Genomic DNA, 22,209 nt, shown 5'->3' with positions numbered 1-22,209 from the left:
CCAGCCGCGACTGTGTCGGCTCAGCAGGGGACGGCCGGCCACGCCCCCTCCTCAGCCCCGCGGTGGGCCCTTCTCCAGGCAGCCTGTCTAGGTACATGGGATCAACTGAGATCCAGAGAGTACAATTTGGAGCCTAGCTTAGCTGAAGATCGAGGGGGAGGGGGAGGAGACCCCTTCTGTCGGTCCAGGGCTGAATCTGTGGCACACCCCCTCGCCCCAAGCCATCCACAGATCTCTGAGCCAGAAGCAATGCAGGAAGTAGCCCCTCTGGGAGAAGGTACCTTACCTCCCCGACCCTGGTGGGAGGGGTTCAGGGAAGGAGGATGGCCCCAAGGATGTATGCTCACACCTGCTAATTTGTAGTATGACAAAGAAGTGAGGGTGGGGACCCAGGAAATGAACCTGGAACCAAGAGAGCACCCCTCCCGCATACATACACACAGCTGCCTGTCTACACATATTGGTCACAGATGAGCAAGACCTAGAAGTCTCTCAGCCCAGATACAGACCGCCCCCTCCCCTCCCTGCCCACCCCCCCCCCCCCGACCAGAAAGGGGCTTCTGGGTCTCCAGCCAAATTACTCTGAACAGACTGAAGGCTGAGGTCTGAGTCCCCAGAGTCGTGGACTTTAGCCCAGAGAAGCGTATGGGTATGTTCTGTGTCTCTCCCCCCACCCCCCATCTTGCCTGTGTCCAAAGCTGACTCAGTCTGGCTCCCGTGGAATTCCTGGGAAATTGGTATAGAGAGAAACAGTCTACGTGGAAGCAGGTGTAGTTTGTGTCAGATTAGGTGCGTGCCCTCCATCTGAGACAAGCTCTTCCACATTGGACTGAAGGAATCGCCCATTCCAGGGGGGCCCCTCACCTGCTGGCCATGGTCTCTCCATTAAGGTGTATTTGTTGGAGAATAGTCTCCATTCAGCAGCTTGCCAGATGGTAATGTGTGTGTTCAAGGCCCTGCCCACACCCCTCCCTGGACCAGTGCAGGCCGGACAGGGCAGGCTGATGGGTTCTGGAGGGCCATGAGTGCCAGTGGAGGAGCCTGCCTCACAACCCAGCCAGGCAGGCCCTAGAGCCTCACCCTCTGAGCACTTCCAGGGGTGCTGGTCCTAGTAAGAACCTGACCACACCTTTCCCTCCCTGTACTGTCTGCTGACCCAGATGTGGAGGATGGGAATCAGTTATGCAGGGGCTGACTGAGGCTCAGCCTGGAGGTAGGGGTGCGTGCCAACAGATATGTCTCTTCTTTCTCTAGAATTTAATTTCTCAAAGGTGAGGGGACATCTTCAGTTTCTCCGAGGAGTGGCTGGGAGTGGGTCGCTATTTTGATCTCATTAGACTTGTGCCTTCACTTACTTGGCAAATGCAGCCTAGTGACCACCCGGTGACCCTGCGTCTCTTTATCCCACTTCCTCCTCTGCCCCTCCCCCAGCCTCATCAGTAGGGGTGCAGAAGCGAGGGGTGCTGGGGGAAGGAGGAGGGCAGAAACGGAAGGAGACGTTTAATTTTGCGTCAACTTTTATTACCCACACTTGGTCAGGGACTCGGGTGGGCAGCCCTCCGCGCTGCTGTCCTGGTCCTGCCTCACCCACCCCGCAGGCGCAAATTCATGATCAGAGTGCACTGGGGTGTGAGTTCATACTCCCCAAGCCGGTGCTGGTCCTCCATGGGCTTCCCCTCGAAGTTCAGCCAGAACAGGTCGGCCTGCACATGCTCCTGCTGGCATATCTGCTGCTTGAGCTCAGCCACCGTCTGCGTCAGCCGGACCTCGTAGGCAATGGTGCGACCCTTGTGGTTCCTCACCAGGATGCTCAGGGGGTCCTTGCAGCTCTGCACCACCAGCAGGACCGTGCTGCCGGGGCTCAGGCCCTGGCTGAGGAGGGGAACCCCATCGCGCAGCACTGTGCCGGCAGGGTGGGTGGCCAGTCTCTGCTGGAATGCGGGCACGCCAGTTTTCTGGGCGATCTGCTGCTTCAGCTCCGACACCAGCATGTTGTCTCTCAGGGGCACCAGGAACTCCTCACCCCCCAGCATTTTCACCTTCAGGTCCCCGCCCTGTGGACATCACACGGACTTACAGACCCTGGCATCAGTCCTGGAGCCACTGCATGCATGGCATTGGCCACAGGGCAAGCTCCTAGGGGCTGGGGATGCTGCTCTCCTCCCCACCCACCAGGAAATGGACCCCAGGTGCTGGAGGCGAGCAAGGAGCATTTCCAGAAGAAAGGCAGCCACCTGCTTAACCCACGAAGATGCCCGAGTACGTGTGCTGCACCTCCCTTAACCCACGAAGATGCCCCTCTGTGCCAATGCCCAGGGATCTCAGGGTTAAACACCGGGCAAAACACACTTTCCAAGACCCAGACCCTGGCGTCAGAAGGAGCTCTGTCCACCACCCCGCACGATTAGGGACCTGAGGGAGCTCTGAGCACCTCCACTTGCCTGGCACACAGTGAGTGCTCCACCCCTGGGAGACCCCAGCGATGAAATGGGAAAATCGACTGGTACAGAGCCCCCCCTGCCCCCACCCGGCAACCCCCCCTCACCATGGCTGTAGGCTCTGGCACCAGGTCCTCCACAGGCACAGACGAGGAGGCTGCCTCTCAGCTTCCAGCTCCCCTGCGGCTCAGCCCTTTTATGAACCTGAGCTGTGCACGTCAGGGGGCAGTGTCGGGAAGAGAGCCTCACCAGTGGCTGAATTCAGCTTCAGTTTCAGTTTCCTTTTCCCAAGGTGTGCCCCGTGAGTGACAGAAACAAAACAGAATGACAAGGGTAAAAGCCGGGACTATCCACTTGCCCCAGCACTCAGGACCCTGCCCCTGTGTGCATTCAGAAACCCCCTAAATGTCCATCACTTCAGGTCCTTTACAAGATGCACAGAAGTCACAATAACATGAGCTAACGATTGGAACTTTCACTTTCCATTTACCAGTTTGCAAAATTAGTAAGTGTGGAACACATTGCCACAATTGATTCAGAAATAACAAAAGAGTGGCAATCCAAACTACCCAGAGATAATCACCATTGGTTTAGGACAATATTTCTTCAGATAGTTCTTTTTTTTTTTTTTTTTTTTTTTTTAATGAAAGAGATGTATCTCTTATTTTCCATAAAAATGAACTAATGGTCACTATCCAGAAGGTGAAAAGATTGTTCTCAAAATGGAAGAAAATGTTTGGAAATCATATGTCAGATAAGGGTCTAGTGTCCATAATATATAAAGAATTCTTATAACTCAACCATAAAAAGATAAGCAACTCAATTAAAAATTGGACAAATGTTTGAATAGATATTTCTCTGTAGAATATATAAATGGCCAAAACCACATGAAAAGCTGCTCAACTTCATTAGCCATTAGGGAAAAGCCATTAGGGAGATTCAAATCAAAATCACAATGAGATGTTATGGCATACCCATTATCATAGCATAACTATAATAATAATAATAATATATTAGTATAACATAATAATAATTCAAAAAGAACAATAGGAAATGTTGAGGAGCATGTAGAGAAATTGGAAGGCTCATATTACTGCTGATGGAATATAAAATGGCCCGGCCACTGTGGAGAACAGTGTAGTCACTCCTCAAAAAGTTAAACAGGATTTTCATATGACCCAGCAATTCCATTCCTAGGTATATGCCCAAAAGAATTGAACACGGGTGTTCAAACAAATGCTTGTAACCAAATGTTCATGGCACCACTATTTACAATAGACAAAAGGTAGAAACTGTGGGAACAACCAAATCCATCAACAGCTGGATGCAGAAACAAAATATGATACACCCTTACAATAGAATGTTACTGAACCATAAAAAGGAATAAAATACTGATAACTGCTACAACATGGATGAACCTTGAAAACATTATGCTAAGTGAAAGAAGGCAGATACAAAAGGCCACATATTATATGATCCTACTTATATGAAATACCCACAATGAGCAAATCCATAGGGCCCAGTAGGGATTTCCAGGCATTGGATGAGAGCAGGAATAGGGAGTGATTGCTTTATGGATCTGAGGCCTCCTTTGGGGGTGATAAAATGTTTTGGAACTAGGTAGAGGTAATGGTCACACAACGTTGTAAATATACTGACACTAAATTATACACTTTAAAATGGATACATTTTTGTTACGTGAATGTCACCTCAGAAAAACAAAGCTAAAAACACACATTGGGGCACTCGGGTGGCTCAGTCTGTTAAGCTTCCCACTCGGCTCCGGTCATGATCTCAGGGTTTGTGAGTTCGAGCACTTCGTCAGGCTCTGTGCACAGGCTCTCTGCCCCTCCCCCGCTCACGCTGTGTCTCACTCTGTTTCTCAAAAATAAATAAATGTAAAAAAAAAAAAAAGAAATCAGAAGATATCAATACCATGTTTAATAATGGTCATTTGGGGGAGATGGGGGAGATTTTCACATTCTGTATTCTTTATCTCAATAAACATTTGTGGTTTTCTTTTTACAATACCAATATTACTTATGCAAGGAATGAGTCAAGATATAAACTTAAAATAATAAAAAGAAGAAAAATTAAACCCCTCTGGTTTTTGTGTGTTCACAATTTTGGAGTCCTATGAGATTTGGGAGGTGGGTGGTGAGAATGGGGAAATGAGATGGGAAAGATTTATATTCACAACATTTACTTTTCCACTCTTTTACTTTTTTTATTTCAAAAACCATTTACTTTCTTATTTACCTAAATTTTATTTATTTTTAGCTAACTTACGCCTGCTATATGCTATTTGTATTAGCAAAAATTTGGGAACAACCTAAATATTCAACAATATGGGATTGATTAACTAAATTCCCCTCTATACTATAATGGATTCATTATGCTATGGGAAACACATGTAGCCATTAAAAAATTGTTTTGCATAAAAGTATCTATTAATATGGAAAAATGTTTATGATATACTATTTGAATGAAGCAGGTTACAAAATGGTGAGAGTAGGATGTGTTAACTTTTTTTTAATTCCCTTTTCCTTATTCCTTAAAATGTATTTTTAAATTTTTTATTTAAAAAAAATTTTTTTTTAACATTTATTTATTTTTGAGACAGAGAGAGACAGAGCATGAACGGGGGAGGGGCAGAGAGAGAGGGAGACACAGAATCGGAAGCAGGCTTCAGGCTCTGAGCCATCAGCCCAGAGCCCGACGCGGGGCTCGAACTCACGGACTGCGAGATCGTGACCTGGGCTGAAGTCGGACGCTTAACCGACTGAGCCACCCAGGCGCCCCATATTTTTAAATTTTTTAAATGTTTATTTATTTTTGAGAGAGACAGAGAGACAGAGCACGAGCGGGGGAGGGGCAGAGAGAGAAGGAGGCACAGAATCGGAAGCAGGCTCCAGGCTCTGAGCAAGTGGTCAGCACAGAGCCTGAGGCGGGGCTCGAACCCACGACTATGAAATCACAGCCTGAGCAGACGTCAGACGCTCAACCAACTGAGCCACCCAGGTGCCCCAATGTCTTCTGATTTCTTAATACTGACATAATGGCACTAGACTCTTCGTTTTCTTTTAGTTACTTCATCCCATTGTCACCATTTGTCTTCCTGCTTTTGATAGGAGGAACTAAATGCAAAGTCATTAAGGAAGCAAACTGACAGAACCTGTCTCAGTTCCTGGGGCTGTCATAACAAACTACCACAGACTGGGGGGCTTGAAACAATGGCAAGAAGTCTGAAATCCAGGGGGACTCAATGACCAGTATTGTCAGGCTGGTTAAAAATAATCTAATTTTATGTAGCTTACAGAAGACAAGAATCACCTGAAACACAAGGATACAAGAAATTTGAAAGTAGAAGGATGGGAAGAAACATACCACATGACTATTAACTAAAATGAAGCAGTTGTAGCCATATTAACAATTTTATTAACATATCAACAAAGAAACTTTATATGCAACGTGTCACAGAGATACAGAAGGTAACAATAAAAGGTTGAGTTCACTGGTAAAAGAAAGTAACTGTAAACTTGTATGCACCTAATAATATGGCCACAAACATATAAGTTCTAGTCTCAAACATTAATATTCTACTTATGAAATTATAATGGTCACTTATAAGGGGACCTTTAGTTAATATTTTGTCTCATTTACAGACTAACTTAAACTTCCTTAAACCTTTAAAACCTTTCAAGTCATTTAACATACTTGGTTTTATTTTTAAACCCTTCACTGTCTAAAAACTGCAACAATAAAAAAACCTTTCCAAGAATGTCCACAGTTCTTATCTCATAGAGGTTTTAGTCTCACAGCCCAGACTCTTCTATTAGTTGCAAATCTACCACCTTTACCTTTTATTTATTTGTTTATTTATTTATTTATTTATTTATTTATTTATTTATTTTACACTCAAGCTAGCATATAGTGCCACAATGATTTCAGGAGTAGATTCCTTAATGCCCCTTACCAATTTACTCCATCCCCCCCTCCCACAACCCCTCCAGTAACCCTCTGTTTGTTCTCCATATTTAAGAGTCTCTTACATTTTGTCCCCCTCCCTGTTTTTATATTATTTTTGCTTCCCTTCCCTTATGTTCATGTGTTTTGTCTCTTAAAGTCCTCATATGAGTGAAGTCATATGATATTTGTCTTTCTCTGACTAATTTCACTTAGCATAATACCCTCTAGTTCCATCCATGTAGTTGTAAATGGCAAGATTGTATTCTTTTTGATTGCCGAGTAATACTCCATTGTATATATATCCCACATCTTCTTTATCCATTCATCCATCGATGGACATTTGGGCTCTTTCCATACTTTGGCTATTGTCGATAATGCTGCTATAAACATTGGGGTGCATGTGTCCCTTCGAAACAGCATACCTGTATCCCTCGGATAAATACCTAGTAGTGCAATTGCTGGGTTGTAGGGTAGTTCTATTTTTAACTTTTGAGGAACCTCAATACTGTTTTCCAGAGTGGCCGCACCAGCTTGCATTCCCACCAACAACGCTAAAGAGATCCTCTTTCTCCACATCCTCGCCAACATCCGCTGTTGCCTGAGTTATTAATGTTAGCCATTCTGACAGGTGTGAGGTGGTATCTCATTGTGGCTTTGATTTGTATTTCCCTGATGATGAGTGATGAGCATTTTTTCATGTGTCGGTTGGCCATCTGGATGTCTTCTTTGGAGAAGCGTCTATTCATGTCTTTTGCCCATCTCTTCACTGGATTATTTGTTTTTTGGGTGTTGAGTTTGATAAGTTCTTACAGATTTTGGATACTAACCCTTTATCTGATATGTGATTTGGAAATATCTTCTCCCATTCTGTCGGTTGCCTTTTAGTTTTGTTGTTTCCTTCACTGTGCAGCGCTTTGCAGATTTTATTTTGATGAGGTCCCAGTAGTTCATTTTTGCTTTTGTTTCCCTTGCCTCCAGGGACGTGTTGAATAAGAAGTTGCTGTGGCCAAGGTCATAAGGGTTTTTGCCTGCTTTCTCCTCGAGGATTTTGATGGCTTCCTGTCTTACATTTAGGCCTTTTCATCCATTTTGAGTTTGTTTTATTTTTGAGTTTACCTTTTAATGAGACACAACAATCTTTGCTCTCATTCAGATCTGATTCCTTTCCCCTACCTTTCCACCTGGCCAATCACTGCTCCCTGAGACGATCATCCTGGATGACGTCTGATTAGCTAAGGGCCTTTGGTCACAGTTCGAAGGTCATGCGCTGTGGAATGATGAGGGTGGGCTGCCCCCACAGACCTCCTGATGGACAGACGTTGGAAGCCCAGGCACACCATGACTTGCTGAGAAAGTGGCACAGAGCTTGTTAGTCACCATGGCTGACCAGGAAAAGTGTTGTCAGAGACACCGGGTGGGCCAAATTTCCACTTATTGTTAAGTCTAATTAGTTGTAAATATCTGCTGGCTGAGCTCATTAAATAGGCAGCCCCTCCTTTCCATGCTCTGAGGGAAAAGTGTCACTCTGTTTCTCCACCCAGCGCTAGGAAGGCCGAGGATCCCCTGACCCGGGCCACAACCTCACTGTCCTGGACCCCATCCCTTCTCATGCAAGAGCCTCACCACCCACTTGGTGGACACATCCCTCTCCTAGCCACAGCTCCTTGTAATGGGTGTCCAGGGAAAACAGGACTCAGTGGAGGACAGAGAGTGGAAATAAAGCTGCTATCCCCACACTGACCAGCTATCCTAGAGGGACACTCAAACAGCCCCATGTCTGGTTCTCCCCCAAACAGATTCTGGGATAGGGGTGGTTGGTCCTCAGGGAAGTCAAGCGATAGTCTGCAGATGAGAAAGATTCCTTTTGCTACAGGGATGGCCTATGGGGGCGGGGGCGGGGGGGGGGGCGGTGGTGGGGGAAGAGAAGTAGAAGGCAGACCTGAGATGCAGGGGTTGTGCTAACCTGGGGAGGCAGTGACTTGGAGCTGTGGTACGGGAGGAACAAGGTGGGGGGCACCGGACTTAGTTCAAACCCACGGGAGCTGGTGAGGGCAAGGAAGAAGCACACCTGGACTCTGCCCCACACGGCCCCAAGACCCAGACACACCCTGTAATCCTATGTGGCCACCTGTGTGCTAGGGACAAGTCTTCTGAGTTCTGGACCACGTGAAAACAAGGCCTGGAGTCTGCAGTGTGGAGACCCAGGGCCCGTTGTGCTGGAGGTACCGTCGAGGGGAGGAGGGGCTTGGATTGTGCCCACCCAGGCTCCCTGACGTCCCTTGCCACTAAATGACACTTTCATCCCTTCACCCCAGACCCAGCAGGGAAGCAGCAGGCACCCGACCAACCCAAGGCTGATGGTGAAGGACACAAAACAGAAAATCCAATGGGATGCATCTGTGGGCCTGACCTGTTCCGCACACGCTTTTGATGGAAGAGGAAGAGGTGGGGAGGGGAAAGAGAAGGAAGGATCAGCCGTCTTATCCTCCCTCTGTGCAGAATTCGCCTCAGGAGACAAAGCCCTGATACCCCATGAAGTCTAGCCCTTGCCCTGAGCCACACCACACAATCCTTCACTCTACCTGGTTGGGATCTGGGCCTTGGGGCCAAAGTGGGGAGGAGGAGACTCAGGTGGGATGGTTGGGGGAGAGGCCACCAGTTCTTAGTGTTAAGAAAATTATCCTAAACTTGGAAATCAGGCACAAGGATCCTTCCTATCCTTGAAGGTCTCTCTGGAGGTGCCTTTGCCGATATCCTTGAAGTTACAAGTTAATACGGTGTAGACATCTGTCCCACCAGACACAGGGGACATCAATCCTGGAGAAACACGGTCTTGCCGCCCCATGTGACATCTGCCAGTGTTGTACTGACCTGTACTCCTCCCTCAAAGCCTCTTGGAACCTGTCGGTTTCCTCTTTGGTGAGCTAAACAGACACTGGACAGGGGCTCGCTCTGCATTTGCATGGAAGTCGTGTTTGCTATTTGGGATTCTTTTGCCTTGAAAATCACATTTTGACATCAGATATCGGAAGGTGTCCCTCCATTGCTCAGATGCCAGTGGAACGGTCACCACACTGATTTTGGGAAAAGATGGTATCATTGTCTGGATGTTGGGAGATATCATCTCTGTCACTCATTCATTTGGCCAACACGTCTTTACGGAGTACAAGGCTACATGCCAGGTACTACCCTGGGCAAGATGGAGCTCATGTTCTAGTGTGATGGACAGACATCACACGGGATGGGGAGGTGCAGATGGCACACGTTGTTGACAGGGATAAGCAGGAAGAAGAAAGAGCAGGAAAGGGGGGAGTGTAAGTCCTGAAGCGGGGGAGGCAGAGAGGAGATACCAAAGTGGCCTTTGAGTAAACACCTCAGGGAGGGAAGAGCTTCCCAGGCGGAGACACAGATGCTGCAAAGGCCCTGAGGCAGGAGTGTGTCTGCCCAGGAGTGAGGCAGTGAGGCTGGAGAGTGGATGCAGAGAAGTAGGGCGTGTGGCTGGCCACTGAACACACCAGGCTTTCACCATGGAGGGTCCTGGCCTGATTCCACTCAGGCCTGACAAGATCATCAGGGCAGCTGCATGAAGTGAAAGACCTTGGGTCAGGAAGGGAGCCGGAGACCAATCAGGAGATTCTGTGAAAATCCAGGCCAAAGGTGACGGTGACACAGTCAGTGGCAGGAGAGCAAATGGCCAGAAGTGGCGTTCGGATACATCAGGGAGCTAGAGCTGCAGTAGGGCCTGATGGGCCACTGTGGGGAGTGGACTCCAAGTGTTAAGCGTGACGGCAGAATGCTGGCCTGAGAATTCCAAGGAAGGTCAGACGCAGAGGAAGCAAGGAGCCTCAGTCAGGCCCAATCACCAGGCAGAGACACTGCCCGCCCCGGTTGTCTAAGCGGAGAAATTAGTGTAAAGACTTATTCACGAGGCATCAGAAGCCTGAGGCTACATAGGAGAACATGAAGACACCTGCTAGTCAGTGCAGGTGAGAGGCTGGGCCAGAGAGAAGAGGCTGGGGCTGTGCAGGGTAGAGGCAGGTCAAAAGCAGTCCCGAGGGAGGTTGACCTCCTCACCTGTGCCCCTGTGGTCAGGGCCTCCTAGTGGGTGGGAACTCCAGGTTGGGTGTGAAACTAAGAGCATCGGTCAGAATCCAACACCATAGGACACTATCAGGAACTTGGTTATGGGCATGTTGCAGTCGAAATGCCTATTAGACTTAAAATCAGGTAAAGGATACAGCCTGGGGTTCAGGGGTAAGCCCAGGCTGTGGATACCAATTGGAGTGCCGCCAGCAGGAGCCTCAGTGAGGTGTGCAAGGGAGTGGGGACACACAGAGAGAGTGAGGACTCATGGAGAAATCAGAAAGGCAGAAGGAGTGGCAGTGAGGCAGGAGGGCAATCGGGGGTTGACAGGTCTAAGAAGCAGTGAGGGATGTGTAGGCACCTCGTCACTACTAGATCAGCCGCAGGGACGTCCCGGTGACCTTGGTGAGCTTGGTGTCCATAGGGTCTTGGCAGACCGGGAGAGAGTTGGAGAGAAGGGAGGAGAGGAAATGGGTCCACGAGGTAAGCGGTCGCTCTGGGATCTTTGCCACAGAGCAGCGGTGGCAGATGGAAAGTGAGGTGGGGACCTGATAGGTTGATGCCGTGTGTGCTTTCCTATCCCTGAACAGCAAAATGGGAATGAATGCACAGGGAGAGGGATTGAGGGTGCAGAGAGAGGGGGATGGTGCCAGGTACCAGCCTCGTGCAGGAAGCACCAGTACGCGCAGAGCACGGGGCTCAACCAAAGGACGTGTGATCTGCAGGCCTGTGTGTCCTCGGCTCCATATCAGATGAGAGCAGGACAGGGAGGAGGCACTGTGGGAGAGAGACCAAAAGTGTGCCAGAGCTGTTCAGGAGCACGCTGGGGAGGGGCCAGGAAACGGAAGACGCCTGGGCAGCATCAGAGCCACGAGAGGCCCGTGGTCCAGAGCGTCAGGCAAGGCTGATCAGTGGCTCGGTGCCTCTCTGGCCACACGCAGCTACAGGATGTCGGAAGATTGACGTGACTGATAGAGAAACACGGCCACGGCATCTCCCTCTTGAATCTGGCTGGCCTTGTGACCTGCCTCAGCTGATGAAATGCTGGCAGGAGTTTCACCTTGTGAGTTCCGTAGCCCAGGCCTCAAGAGACCCTGAGTTTCCGCTTCACCCTTCTGCAATGTTGGCCAAGCCACGTGAGGAAACTGGTCCGGCTTGGGCAGGATGGGGCCACGTGGCAGAGCGCCAGAAGCCCAGTGACCACAACCCCACGCGTCCATACATAGTGCCACTTGTATCCTCGCAGCCTAGCTGACCCTCAGCTGACAGCACGAGTGGGGCCCCGGGGAAGCCACCAGCACCACCCAGATCCACCAACTGTGAGAAGGAACAAAGACACAAAGATAGCCGGGATTTAACATGGGTTATGGTTCGGCCGAGTGAATCTGATGAAGCAAGAGTGGGGGGGTAGGGTTAGGGAGCAGGCACAGTGGCTGATCCGGAGAGTCTCTCTTGATACAGAGGAGGGAAAGGCCATCAGGGGATGAGAAAGTACTAACCTGGGTCTTATCCAAGGACCGCAGATCTCGGCGGGGCTAAAGGGGAGTGGAGGGCACGAGCTGCAAGGTTGGGAACTCGTCAGAGAATGTGGGCCTTGAGGTTAGACTGTGGAGAGGCTGCAGTTGTGAGAAGGACCCTGGCCAGGGGAGCGAGTGGCCAGCTGGGAAGGTGACAGGACTGCTGAAGGGGAGGATGTACAGAAGATTGGAGAATCCCCCGTGGATTCTGAGATCACCAGGAACTATGACAGGAGTGGTTGGGGAAAGTGACAGGGAATCAGGAGTAAAACAGGAAGGATTTTAGGGAAGCCCCCAGGCATGCAGACAACTTCAACAAGTTAAGATCTGATGATATGAGGTTCAAATCTAGGGCTTTTGTGCTAGGGAAGAGACAGGTCTGGAAGTGCCAAAGAGGAGGCACAAGGAAGCTCACCTCTCACCAGGTGCAGCGGTCCAAGGAGAATGAACAGCAGCACCCGGGGGAGCCAGTGGGCCAGGCAGCGTCCCATGCAGACAGAGCTTGGAGGGGCTCCTGTCACCTCCCAAATGTAGAGAGGTGTCAGTGCTCAGATTTGGGTGAAAGCATTGATAACACCCTGACCACTCAGCGGGTACTGGGGGTCAGTGCTGTCACTCAGCGGGTGCTGGGGGGCAGTGCTGTCACCCAGCAGGTGCTGGGGGGCGGTGCTGTCCCTTAGCGGGTGCTGGGGGTCAGTGCTGTCACTCAGCGGGTGCTGGGGGGGCAGTATTTGGGAGCTGAGGGAAGGTGTGTCGGTTCCAGGTCCTGTAAGGGAGGAAGATGCCCCTCTGGCCACAGAAGATCAGGGTCGTCCTGGAATGTTAAAACAGCGTTCACAGCCTGTGCTCCTGGCCTCTGCCTGGGTCCTGGGCATTATGCTTCCCTCACCTCTATCTTGCATCCTGGATCCCATCAGCCCTGGCCTCTGTCACTTTACAATTCCAGCAAACACCAATAAAAGACTCAGCCCCTAACTCCCACCTTGCAGGAGAGAAACTGCAACAGTTCTAGCCTGGTCACTGGACAGCTCTGGTCCCAGCTGCCTGAGCCAATGGGCTGCTGCCTCTTGGCAGGAGAGGAGGGTACACGGGGGGGGGGGGGGGGGGGGGTAGTGACAGGGGCAGGTGGTGGTCTGTGGTTTCTCTGATGTTCTGGAATCCACGCGCGAGAGGAATGTGAGGGGCAGGGTGTAAATACAGTTGTTAACCCCATGTCAAAATTTGTGGTGGAGGGGGATGGGGCTGTTTATCGGTAAACAGCACTTCACAGGCCCTCAAGGGACATTGGCTGAATACTGTCACGTGGAATGCTCACAGTGGCCTATGTGAGACCTCCTGCCCACAAGGCTGGAGTCCTAGGTCTGGCCTAGAAGATACCTCTGTCTTTCCCCACAAACTCCCACACTGACTATCTTGCTTTGGCCACCCCCTCCCCCCACTCCGCACGACCACCAGTGGGCCCCAGAGATGCCCGCTGGACCATCAGCCACCTGGGGCTTGGCCCACTTGGGCCTGGGTACAAAAGACAGACAGCTGACCTTTGATGGCTCCAAGAAGCACCTCATCAGATGGAAAGCCAGGGCTCAAAACCACTGAGCCTCTATAAGGGTTGGAGGGGCGCCTGGGGGGCTCAGTCGGTTAAGCGTCTGACTCTTGGTTTCGGCTCAGACCTTGATCTCACATGAGATCAAGGCCTGCATCGGCTCTGTGCTGATACAGAGCCTGCTCAGGATTTTCTCTTTCTCCCTCTCTCTCTGTCCCTCTCTCGTGCACGCACGCGAGCTCTCTCTCACTCTTTCAAAATAAATAAATAAACTTCAAAAAATTAAGAATGCTGAAGAAAATAGGGAATGAGGACAGCGAGGAAGAGGTGGGTGGGAGGAAAGGGCCCCTCTCCCGGGGTCCAGGGCTTGGTCCATCCAGCTATCCCAGTTCCTACTACTGTAGCAAATGACCCCAAGATGTCATAGTAAACAACCGTCCTGTGAATCAACAATTGGAACAGAGGGGTGCCTGGGGGGCTCAGTCAGGCAAACATCTGACTCCAGCTCAGGTCATGATGACATGATTCGTGAGTCTGAGCCCCGTATCAGGCTCTACGCTGTCAGCACAGAGCCTGCTTCGGTTCCTTTGTCCCCCTCTCTCTCTGCCCCTCCCCCACTTGCGCTCACTCGCTCCCTCTCTCTCTCTCTCAAAAACAAATGAACTATTAAAAAAAGTTAAAAACAATTGGAGCAGAGCACACAGGGCAGCTGGGAAAACATAAAGTGGGTGGCATGGCAACTTCGGGTTAGGGGTTCACTCACGTGTTTGCTGAGACGACTGGGCTATTGGCTACAATGCCTACGCCAGGCCTTTCCATGGGACCTCTCCTTGCGGGCTTTCCATGGCACCAGTCTGTGCTTCCTTGCAGAGGCAGTCTGAGGGACAATGGCCCAGAGAGACAAGACCATACGGATAGCTGGGGTGCGGCCCTGTGGGAAAGACACAGTGAGGATGTCGGTGGTGAGGCTGTTGGGAAAGCTCTGGCCTAGAGAGGGCTCCTGGCTGGCTGGCGCTGGGAAGGCCAAGACACAGGCCCCTGGAGACCCTGGGTGGGGGCCTGCTTCCCTCTCTGGCCAGTGTCTGAGGATGAGCCTAGGGCGTGCTCAGAGTGTAGAGAGCACTGTGGGGCACATGATGAAGCTGAGGACAGGCATCCCACTGCCTCAGTCTCCCCTCTATCCAGTTGTCTCCACCTTCCTGGGTCTCCCCTCTACCCAGTTGTCTCTCCCTGTCTCGGTCTCCCCTCTGTCCAGTTGTCTCCCCCTCCTGGGTCTCCCCTCTACCCAGTTGTCTCCCCCTGCCTGGGTCTCCCCTCTACCCAGTTGTCTCCCCCTGCCTCGGTCTCCCCTCATCCAGTTGTCTCCCCCTGCCTCGGTCTCCCCTCTACCCAGTTGTCTCCCCCTGCCTCGGTCTCCCCTCTACCCAGTTGTCTCCCCCTGCCTCGGTCTCCCCTCTACCCAGTTGTCTCCCCTTGCCTCGGTCTCCCCTCTGTCCAGTTGTCTCCCCTGCCTGGGTCTCCCCTCTATCCAGTTGTCTCTCCCTGCCTCAGTCTCCCCTCTATCCAGTTGTCTCCCACCTGCTCCCCTGGGGAAGTAACAACAAGGTATCCGACACGTACCCAGTTTTCTCTACGTGCTGCACGCTTTCAGAATAGGGTCTCATTTATCTTCCCAATAATCCTGGCATAAATAGAAAGATGACCCATTTTACAGGCGAGGACGCAGGTATAGGAAGGTAAGTCAGCCCATCTAACAACTAGTGAGGGAAAGAATGGCCAAAAACGTAGTTCCTCAGGCCTCTCCTTCCAGTCTGAATCCCCTGCCTATCTGGCCTCCACAGGAGGCTAGGAGCCTCCCAGAGCCCACCCACATCTGGTCCTCCTGGAGGCAGCTTCCTCCATCACTCCCGGAAAGAGGAGGAGGCGCCAGTGGCCACCGAAGGTGCCTGCGGGCTTCTGTCCTCTGCAATCCTCATGACCTCCACCTCCTCGACAGCAAGACTAGTCTGAGCCGCGCCTGTACCGCCGGACCAATCATGCTCCCAGGCTTTTCGTGCTAGCAGGGTGTGGGGGGGGGGTGGGGTCCCCTTCGGAAGAACCCTGCCTGACCCCAGCGGCTTTCCAATGCCCCCTCCACTCCTCCCGCATGCTCCTCTGAGGCCGGAAAGGGGAATGGGTAGCCTCATCTGGGTGCCCATGTGCGACTGTGTGGTGGGGAGAACTTTAGCTGCACCCTGCCCCATCCCTGCACTCCAGGCCGACTGTGGGGGGCATCGGTAGAGGGCAGGGGCAATCTTTGCCTGGCACTAGACTAGAATCAGCCTCGGAATGGGACGAAGGCCTCTGGATGGGACCCCAAAGTGGGACCCCGGGAATGGGCGTTGGGTCAGGGGGCAGCACCAACGACACTCACTATGGAGACCCACAACAGTGGAGGGGACCCTTTCCGAGCTGCCATTTGGCTCCTGGCCTTGCTCAGAAAAGGCCCCTGAGGCTCTCAGATCCTTCCGGGAGCCAGAAGCCTCTGCCCGCCCCTTCCCCTCCTCCCTTGGCCTCTGTAGTCCCTTTCGAATTCTAGGGATGCCACTCCCTCACCCTGGGGCCTTGCAAAGCTGCATTCTCCCCAGGAGATCCCACCTCGACTTGAGGTGAAAAGAAAGATTTCTTCTCTCCCAGCAGCCCACCCATTTCTTTCTATCACTTCCAAAGGAATGATTATTTTGCTTGCCCTGTCATCCACCAGATTAGAAGCCCCAGGATAGGCTTCCCCCACCCCAAGGGCTGGCCAGGCCCACAGTGAGCCCCAGAAGTGTCTGTGGGATGGATGGCAACACTGCCATCAGGCCACAGTGGACTGGAGACTCTGAGTACTCGAAAGAGTATAGGCCAGCAATATAATTCAAAATGAAAATAATATCACAGTACCTGGCTGGCTTGGTCAGTAGAGCATGCGACTCTTGATCTCTGGTTTGTGAGTTTGAGCCTCGCTTTCGGTGTAGAGATTACTTAAATATAAAATCTTAAAAAACCAAAAATCAAACAAAAAACAAAAAGCCAAACCAGAACAAAACCCACCAAAAAAGCCCCCAGAATGAAAACAATATGGAACAGGAAGATAAACATAGTCCTGTTTTTCCCACTATGTCACTTTGAAACAGCACATTTTTTTTTAAGAGAAAGAGACAATTTTTTAATGTGTTATTTTAGTTTTTGAGAGACGGAGACAGAGACAGAGTTTGAGCAGGGAAGGGGCAGAGAGAGAGAGAGAGAGAGAGAGAGAGAGAGAGAGAGAAGAGAATCAGAAGCAGGCTCCAGGCTCTGAGCCATCAGCACAGAGCCCCATGCGGGACTGGAACTCACTAAGGCGAGATCAGGACCTGAGCGGAAGTCAGACGGTCGACTGACTGAGCCCCCAGCACCCCTGAAATAAGCAGATTTTAGTAACTGTTCCTCATTTTTTGTGAGCCCTACTTTGCTGTTGGGTAATCTAGACCAATGTGACATCACCAGCCCCATGACATCCCCTTGTCTGGTCTATCACCATGTACCTTCACCAGAGATATCACCTCTGTTATCTGGTGGCATCGCCAGACTGACCAGGTGACATCCTTACATCTTCCTGCGTGACTGGTGACATCCCTCTACCTGCAGCAGCACCCTCGTTGGTTCTATGTCACAATTTAAATGTCCCGTGACGCCACCCTGCCTGCCTCATGACCTTGGGCAGCGGACCTCTGTCCTGCCCAGTGGCTGGTGTTCACTGTGTCACAGGCCTTGAGGAGGTGTGCAGGCCGTGGGGACCCCGGGAGGCTAAGCGCGTGGCAGGTCAGATGAGACCCTAGTCCCTGGTGGTGACTGGCGATGGCGGAGGAAAACGGGAGGCCTGTGGACTGAGGCTCGCCAATCCCGGGGCGGGCGGGGATGGGGCGTCTGACCCACTTCCCCTGGAGAATTCTCCTTTCAGATTTCCCGCGCCGCCCACCGTGAACTCCGCGCCCCACCCCCACCCCGACTCCGCTGGGCTTCAGTGAGGGCCTCGCGACTCCGCCCCGCCCGGAGAGGGGGGCGGGGCGGGGCGGGGCGGGGTCCGCTGCCTGGGGTGGGCCGGAGAGGCCCGGCGCAGGCGTGCGGCTCTGGCCGCGGCTGCAGAGGCGGGGGCAGGCGCCCTTCCCGCGTCGTCCCGGCCTAGCTGGAGGCGGGCGCGGGCAGGACGCTTCCAGTGCCCTTTGTCGCGGGCCCGGGGCGCAGGCTTGACTGGCGTTTGGCGGGGGCCGCGGCCGGGGGCGGGCGGCCCCGCGCGCAGCCCGCGAGTGTGCTGGGGGGGAGCGGGGAGGGGGAGCGCAGCCGCTCATTGGCTGGCGCCAGCGTGGGAAAGAATGCGGAGCCGAGTTCACACGCCCTGCGGCCGCGCCGCCTTAAGTAGCCCGGCGGCCGGCGACGCTCCGTGCGGGCCCGGAGGCGCGGGGGCGCACCATGCCCGCGGAGACCCCGGGGAAGCCGAGAGCCTCGCCGCCGGCCGGAGCGCCGGGTAAGCCCCGGAGCGCGGCGGAACACCGAAAGGTGGGGACCTGCCGGGCGCGGGGTGGGGGGCGTGGGGTGGGGCGGACGCACGCGGGACTCAGCCACAGCCCGGCCCGCAGTCCTCCAAGCCGGTCATGGAGAAGCGGCGCCGAGCGCGCATCAACGAAAGCCTCGCGCAGCTCAAGACCCTCGTCCTGGATGCCTTCAGGAAGGATGTGAGTCGGGGTCGGGAGGTGGGATCGAGGGGCGGAGGGGGGGCGGGTGCCGGGAGCCTCGGCGCGCCGCTGTGTTGCCAGCCGCCCACACCGTCCCTGTCCCCAGAGCTCCCGCCATTCGAAGCTGGAGAAAGCGGACATCCTGGAGATAACCGTGAGGCACTTGCAGAGCCTGCGACGCGTACAGGTGACAGGTGAGGCGCGGGCGGGGCGCGGGAGGGGGAGGTGACGGGAGGCGCTCAGGGCCACCGCGGCGGGAACCGACCGCCTGCCCCCTGCCGCCCCCGCAGCCGCGCTCGGCGCTGACCCCGCCGTCCTGGGCAAGTACCGCGCCGGCTTCAACGAGTGTCTGGCGGAGGTGAATCGCTTCTTGGCCGGCTGCGAGGGCGTCCCGGCCGACGTGCGTTCTCGCCTGCTGGGCCACCTGGCGGCCTGCCTGCGCCAGCTGGGGCCCTCGCGCCGCCCCGTCCCCCCGGCCCAGGTCTACGGCTGCCCGCCGCTCGCGGCCTTCGACGGTCCCTTCTTCCCCCTGCCGCGCCCCGGGTCGGTCTTGGCGCTGCGGCTCCCGCCAGGCCTGACCGGGGCGCCCCTCGCCGCCCCCAGGGCTGGCCCGCAGGGCCGGGGCGCGCCCTGGAGGCCGTGGCTGCGGTGAGGACTGTAGCGGAAGCTGCACCCCGTTCTAGGGCCGCGGCCTTTGCCGGGAGTGGACCAGAGACTATTTGTTTCCAGGGCCCACATTGAGAGAGTTTTTATATTTTTTTGTCCTTGTGAAGAGTCTAGTCTGACGTCTCTTTCAGCGCTTAGCTGGGGGTGGGGGTGGGGGCGGTCTGCTGTTTACTTTGCGCTGGACTTCCGGGGCGGGACTTCGGGTTGCTCTTCCCCACAGTCTGCACCCTCGGGGGGGGGGGGAGGGGGGAGGGGGGGAGGGGGCCCTTCCCTCCGTCCCTTCCCGCCCCTCCTCCCGCCCCCCGCCGGGCCTGGCTGGTGCGCCTGCGATGGTTCAGAGGCCAGCGACCCTCCTAGAAGTGGCGCGGCGGGGCGGGGCGGGGCGGGGGGGGGGGGTTTGAGAGGCCCCTCAGGAGGTTCAGGCGGGAAGGTGACAGTCATCACGTTTCCCAGAATGTATCCCAGCGTGGGAAAGCAGTTGTGCAGCGTCATTGGGCAAGATGTTTGTTTGTTTTTGTTTTTTTAAGGTACTTTACCCCACTGCCACTTCTGTGGACCTTGGAAGATGGAGACATAGTCACACACTTGTCTTGGGCAGCTGAGCTGTGGCCAGAGCCGAAAGCTTGCCCTGAAGCTTCAGCACTGGCCTGGTCCACTTCCTACTTTGTTCTCTTGGTTCCTTCAACACAAAGCTCCTTGGACTGAGTCAGCCCCAGGGCAGCGTCTGCCCAGGAGAGGGTGTCTGAGTCTTGGGGACAAGGAACTGGGGCAAGACTGGCAAAGAACACTTAGTGCCAGCGGTGGGAGGGGGAGGGATACTCCCCCACCAGAGTCCAGTCTTGACGTGTGCCCTGGGAGGGAAGGTCTCTGCTAGTGGGAGAAGACTGGAGGGTGGTCCTGCCCATGCCTTTTTCCCGAGTACCTACTGTGTCAGCCATACAGTGCCAGGCAGTGATACTAGGCAGCATTGGACATCAGCCCTGGAGTCACTGTCCTGCGGTCCCAGGTCTTCCTGAGCTGCTGCAGGGGGCTGTGCTCCAGGTGCAACGAGGGGTGTTCTGAGCCACATAAGCTGAGACTGGAGCGTCTCACCCCGAGCCCATCTGAGGCTGAGCCAAGATTCATTTCCAACTGCAGCCGAGTTTGTCAGATGGTTGCCTGCCTCCTGCTTGGCCAGGGCTCTTCAGGGAGAAAGAGGGTGGGTCCCTGACAGAGGTTGGTCTGCTGCTCCTCCAGTGGCCTCCGTGGCCGTGTCGTAGGCAGGGATCACCTGGTTCTCCTACACTCAGCCATGCTCACCTGTCAGGGACTTCCAAGTCCCCACCAAGCCTGTCATCCCTGCCCTCTGGCTGCTTTGCCCATCTCCCTGAGAGTCAAGGACCTGGGTCAGTGGTGCTAGATGGTGGCAGCCACGTGGGCCTTGGAGATACACACATTCGGTGGTCCTGGCCCTGGGGGAGCCTCAAAGTAGTCCCTCTGTCTCGGAGCTGCAGCTCTGGCAGGGCTGTGGGGAAAGAACAGTTGGTCAAGGCCTGGGAAGCCCTCTTTGGCAAGAGACCTGCCCAGGGTCTATTGCTGGAGCAGGGAGCTCAGCTTGGTTGGGGGAGAGCAGTTGCTCAGGGAGGGCCTCAGTGCAGAAGAGGGCTGGGGTGGGGATGTGAAGCCTGGTGGGGGGGGGGGGGGAGGGCTGGAGGGTGGGTAGAGTTTGTACAAAGCAGGGGCCCACACACCCTGCAGGAAAGAGAGGGTCCTCCCTACCTATGTGGCCAAATGAAAAAGAGCCACCTGGGAACATCACCTGGAACTTGGGGCTGTCATGCTCTCCCTCCTCCCATAAAAGGGCAGTGATAACTCTAGACCAGATCCCTGGTGTCCCATTTCCTGCCTGCCTTACTCCCTGTCCTTCCCACCCCCACCTGCACCCCCATGCTACCTTTACTTCCTGTTTCTGGTAATGTCTTAACGCTGTTGCCAAAGGGAGATTTGCAGTGAGGACCCTCCAAGGGTCTCTCAGGCTCTGTCGGGGACCACACACAGTTCCTCAGTCACGCAAGCCCCTTCTGATCTCTGTGTCTTTGAACTCAGCCTCCTGGCTGGAATTCTCTCCCCACTTTCCCACCAGTCTCCGTGGGCTCCAGAGGCCAGGGCCATGTCTGTGTCAACCACCTTTGTCCTCACAGTTGCTTGGAATGGCTCAATTCATACTGACTTGATTAATTTGGATGGAGTCAGGAGGTTTGAGAAGAGTGTCTTTTGTTATTTTTGAGGTATAGGTGATGTACAATGTTACATTAATTTCAGGGGTACGACATAGTGGTTCAGCAATTCCATACAGTGCTCGCTGTGATTGGAGTAGCCACCGTCTGTCAGGGTACAAAGTTATTACAGTATTATTGAGCATATTCCCTGTGCTGTACTTTTCATCGTGACTTATTTATTTTATTTAAAAAAAATTTTTTTTTAATTTATGAGGTTGGTTTATTTTGGGAGAGAGAGAGAGCAGGGGAGGCGCAGAGAGAGAGGGAGAGAATCCCCGCAGGCTCTGCATTGCCAGTGCAGAGCCCGATGCAGGGCTCGAACCCACGAAACAACGAGATCATGACCTAAGCCGAAACCAAGAGTCAGATGCTTAACTGACTGAGCCACCCAGCTGCCCCAATTTAAAAAAAAATTTTAAATGTTTATTTTACTTATTTTGAGAGAGAGTGTGAACAGGGGAGGGGCAAACATGGAGGGGAAGAGAGAATCCCAAAGCAGGCTCCTTATGGTTGGTACAGAGCCCGATGTGGGACTCAAACTCACGAACTGCAGGATCATGATCTGAACTGACGAGAGCCAGACACTTAACCGACTGAGCCACCCAGGCACCCCGGTGACTTATTTATTATATAACTGGAAATTTGTACCTCTTAATCCCCATTGCCTGTTTCACATAGCCCCCCACCCACCTTCCCTCTGACAACCACCAGTTTGTTTCTCTGTATTTGAATCTTTTTTTAAAGATTTTATTTTATTTTTTTAATTTTTTTTTCAACGTTTATTTATTTTTGGGACAGAGAGAGACAGAGCATGAACGGGGGAGGGGCAGAGAGAGAGGGAGACACAGAATCGGAAACAGGCTCCAGGCTCTGAGCCATCAGCCCAGAGCCTGACGCAGGGCTCGAACTCACGGACCGCGAGATCGTGACCTGGCTGAAGTCGGACGCTTAACCGACTGTGCCACCCAGGCGCCCCAAAGATTTTATTTTTTAAGTAAT

The 22,209-nt window shown here is 53.2% G+C and overlaps 2 protein-coding genes and 1 long non-coding RNA gene across 6 annotated transcripts; 1 reads left to right on the top strand and 2 right to left on the bottom strand.

The window, feature by feature from the left end:
* Positions 1-1,510: 1,510 nt before the first annotated feature.
* ISG15 (ISG15 ubiquitin like modifier) lies at positions 1,511-2,626 on the bottom strand. Its single transcript, NM_001130843.2, is given in 2 exon segments — positions 1,511-2,054; positions 2,546-2,626. Coding segments are annotated over 2 exon segments (474 nt in total). The 5' UTR covers positions 2,549-2,626; the 3' UTR covers positions 1,511-1,583.
* Positions 2,627-9,360: 6,734 nt separating this feature from the next.
* Positions 9,361-16,538, bottom strand: LOC111561656. 2 transcript variants are annotated; one of them, XR_006583809.1, is made up of 5 exons: positions 16,476-16,538; positions 15,171-15,231; positions 14,314-14,481; positions 11,990-12,821; positions 9,361-11,807 (listed from the first exon to the last, which is right to left on the bottom strand). It is a non-coding gene; the product is annotated as an uncharacterized LOC111561656 (long non-coding RNA). The 2 variants fall into 2 exon arrangements; XR_002744251.2 differs by having other exon boundaries at positions 9,361-12,821.
* Positions 16,539-17,667: 1,129 nt separating this feature from the next.
* Positions 17,668-21,354, top strand: HES4 (hes family bHLH transcription factor 4). 3 transcript variants are annotated; one of them, XM_023257880.2, is made up of 4 exons: positions 17,668-18,110; positions 18,191-18,286; positions 18,393-18,480; positions 18,577-21,354. In XM_023257880.2, exons 1-4 carry the CDS (start codon positions 18,024-18,026, stop codon positions 18,936-18,938), a joined length of 633 nt encoding a protein of 210 aa, XP_023113648.1. In that variant the 5' UTR covers positions 17,668-18,023; the 3' UTR covers positions 18,939-21,354. The 3 variants fall into 3 exon arrangements, with proteins under 3 accessions (XP_023113648.1, XP_023113649.1, XP_044890820.1); XM_023257881.2 differs by having other exon boundaries at positions 17,670-18,078; XM_045034885.1 differs by having other exon boundaries at positions 17,671-18,078; positions 18,179-18,286.
* The last annotated feature ends 855 nt before the right edge of the window (positions 21,355-22,209 follow it).

The sequence above is a fragment of the Felis catus genome, chromosome C1, assembly GCF_018350175.1.
Source record: "Felis catus isolate Fca126 chromosome C1, F.catus_Fca126_mat1.0, whole genome shotgun sequence".
NCBI classification, from domain to species: domain Eukaryota; kingdom Metazoa; phylum Chordata; class Mammalia; order Carnivora; family Felidae; genus Felis; species Felis catus.
Note: the sequence above shows the minus strand (reverse complement) of the source record. Positions and strands in the feature narration are given on the sequence as shown.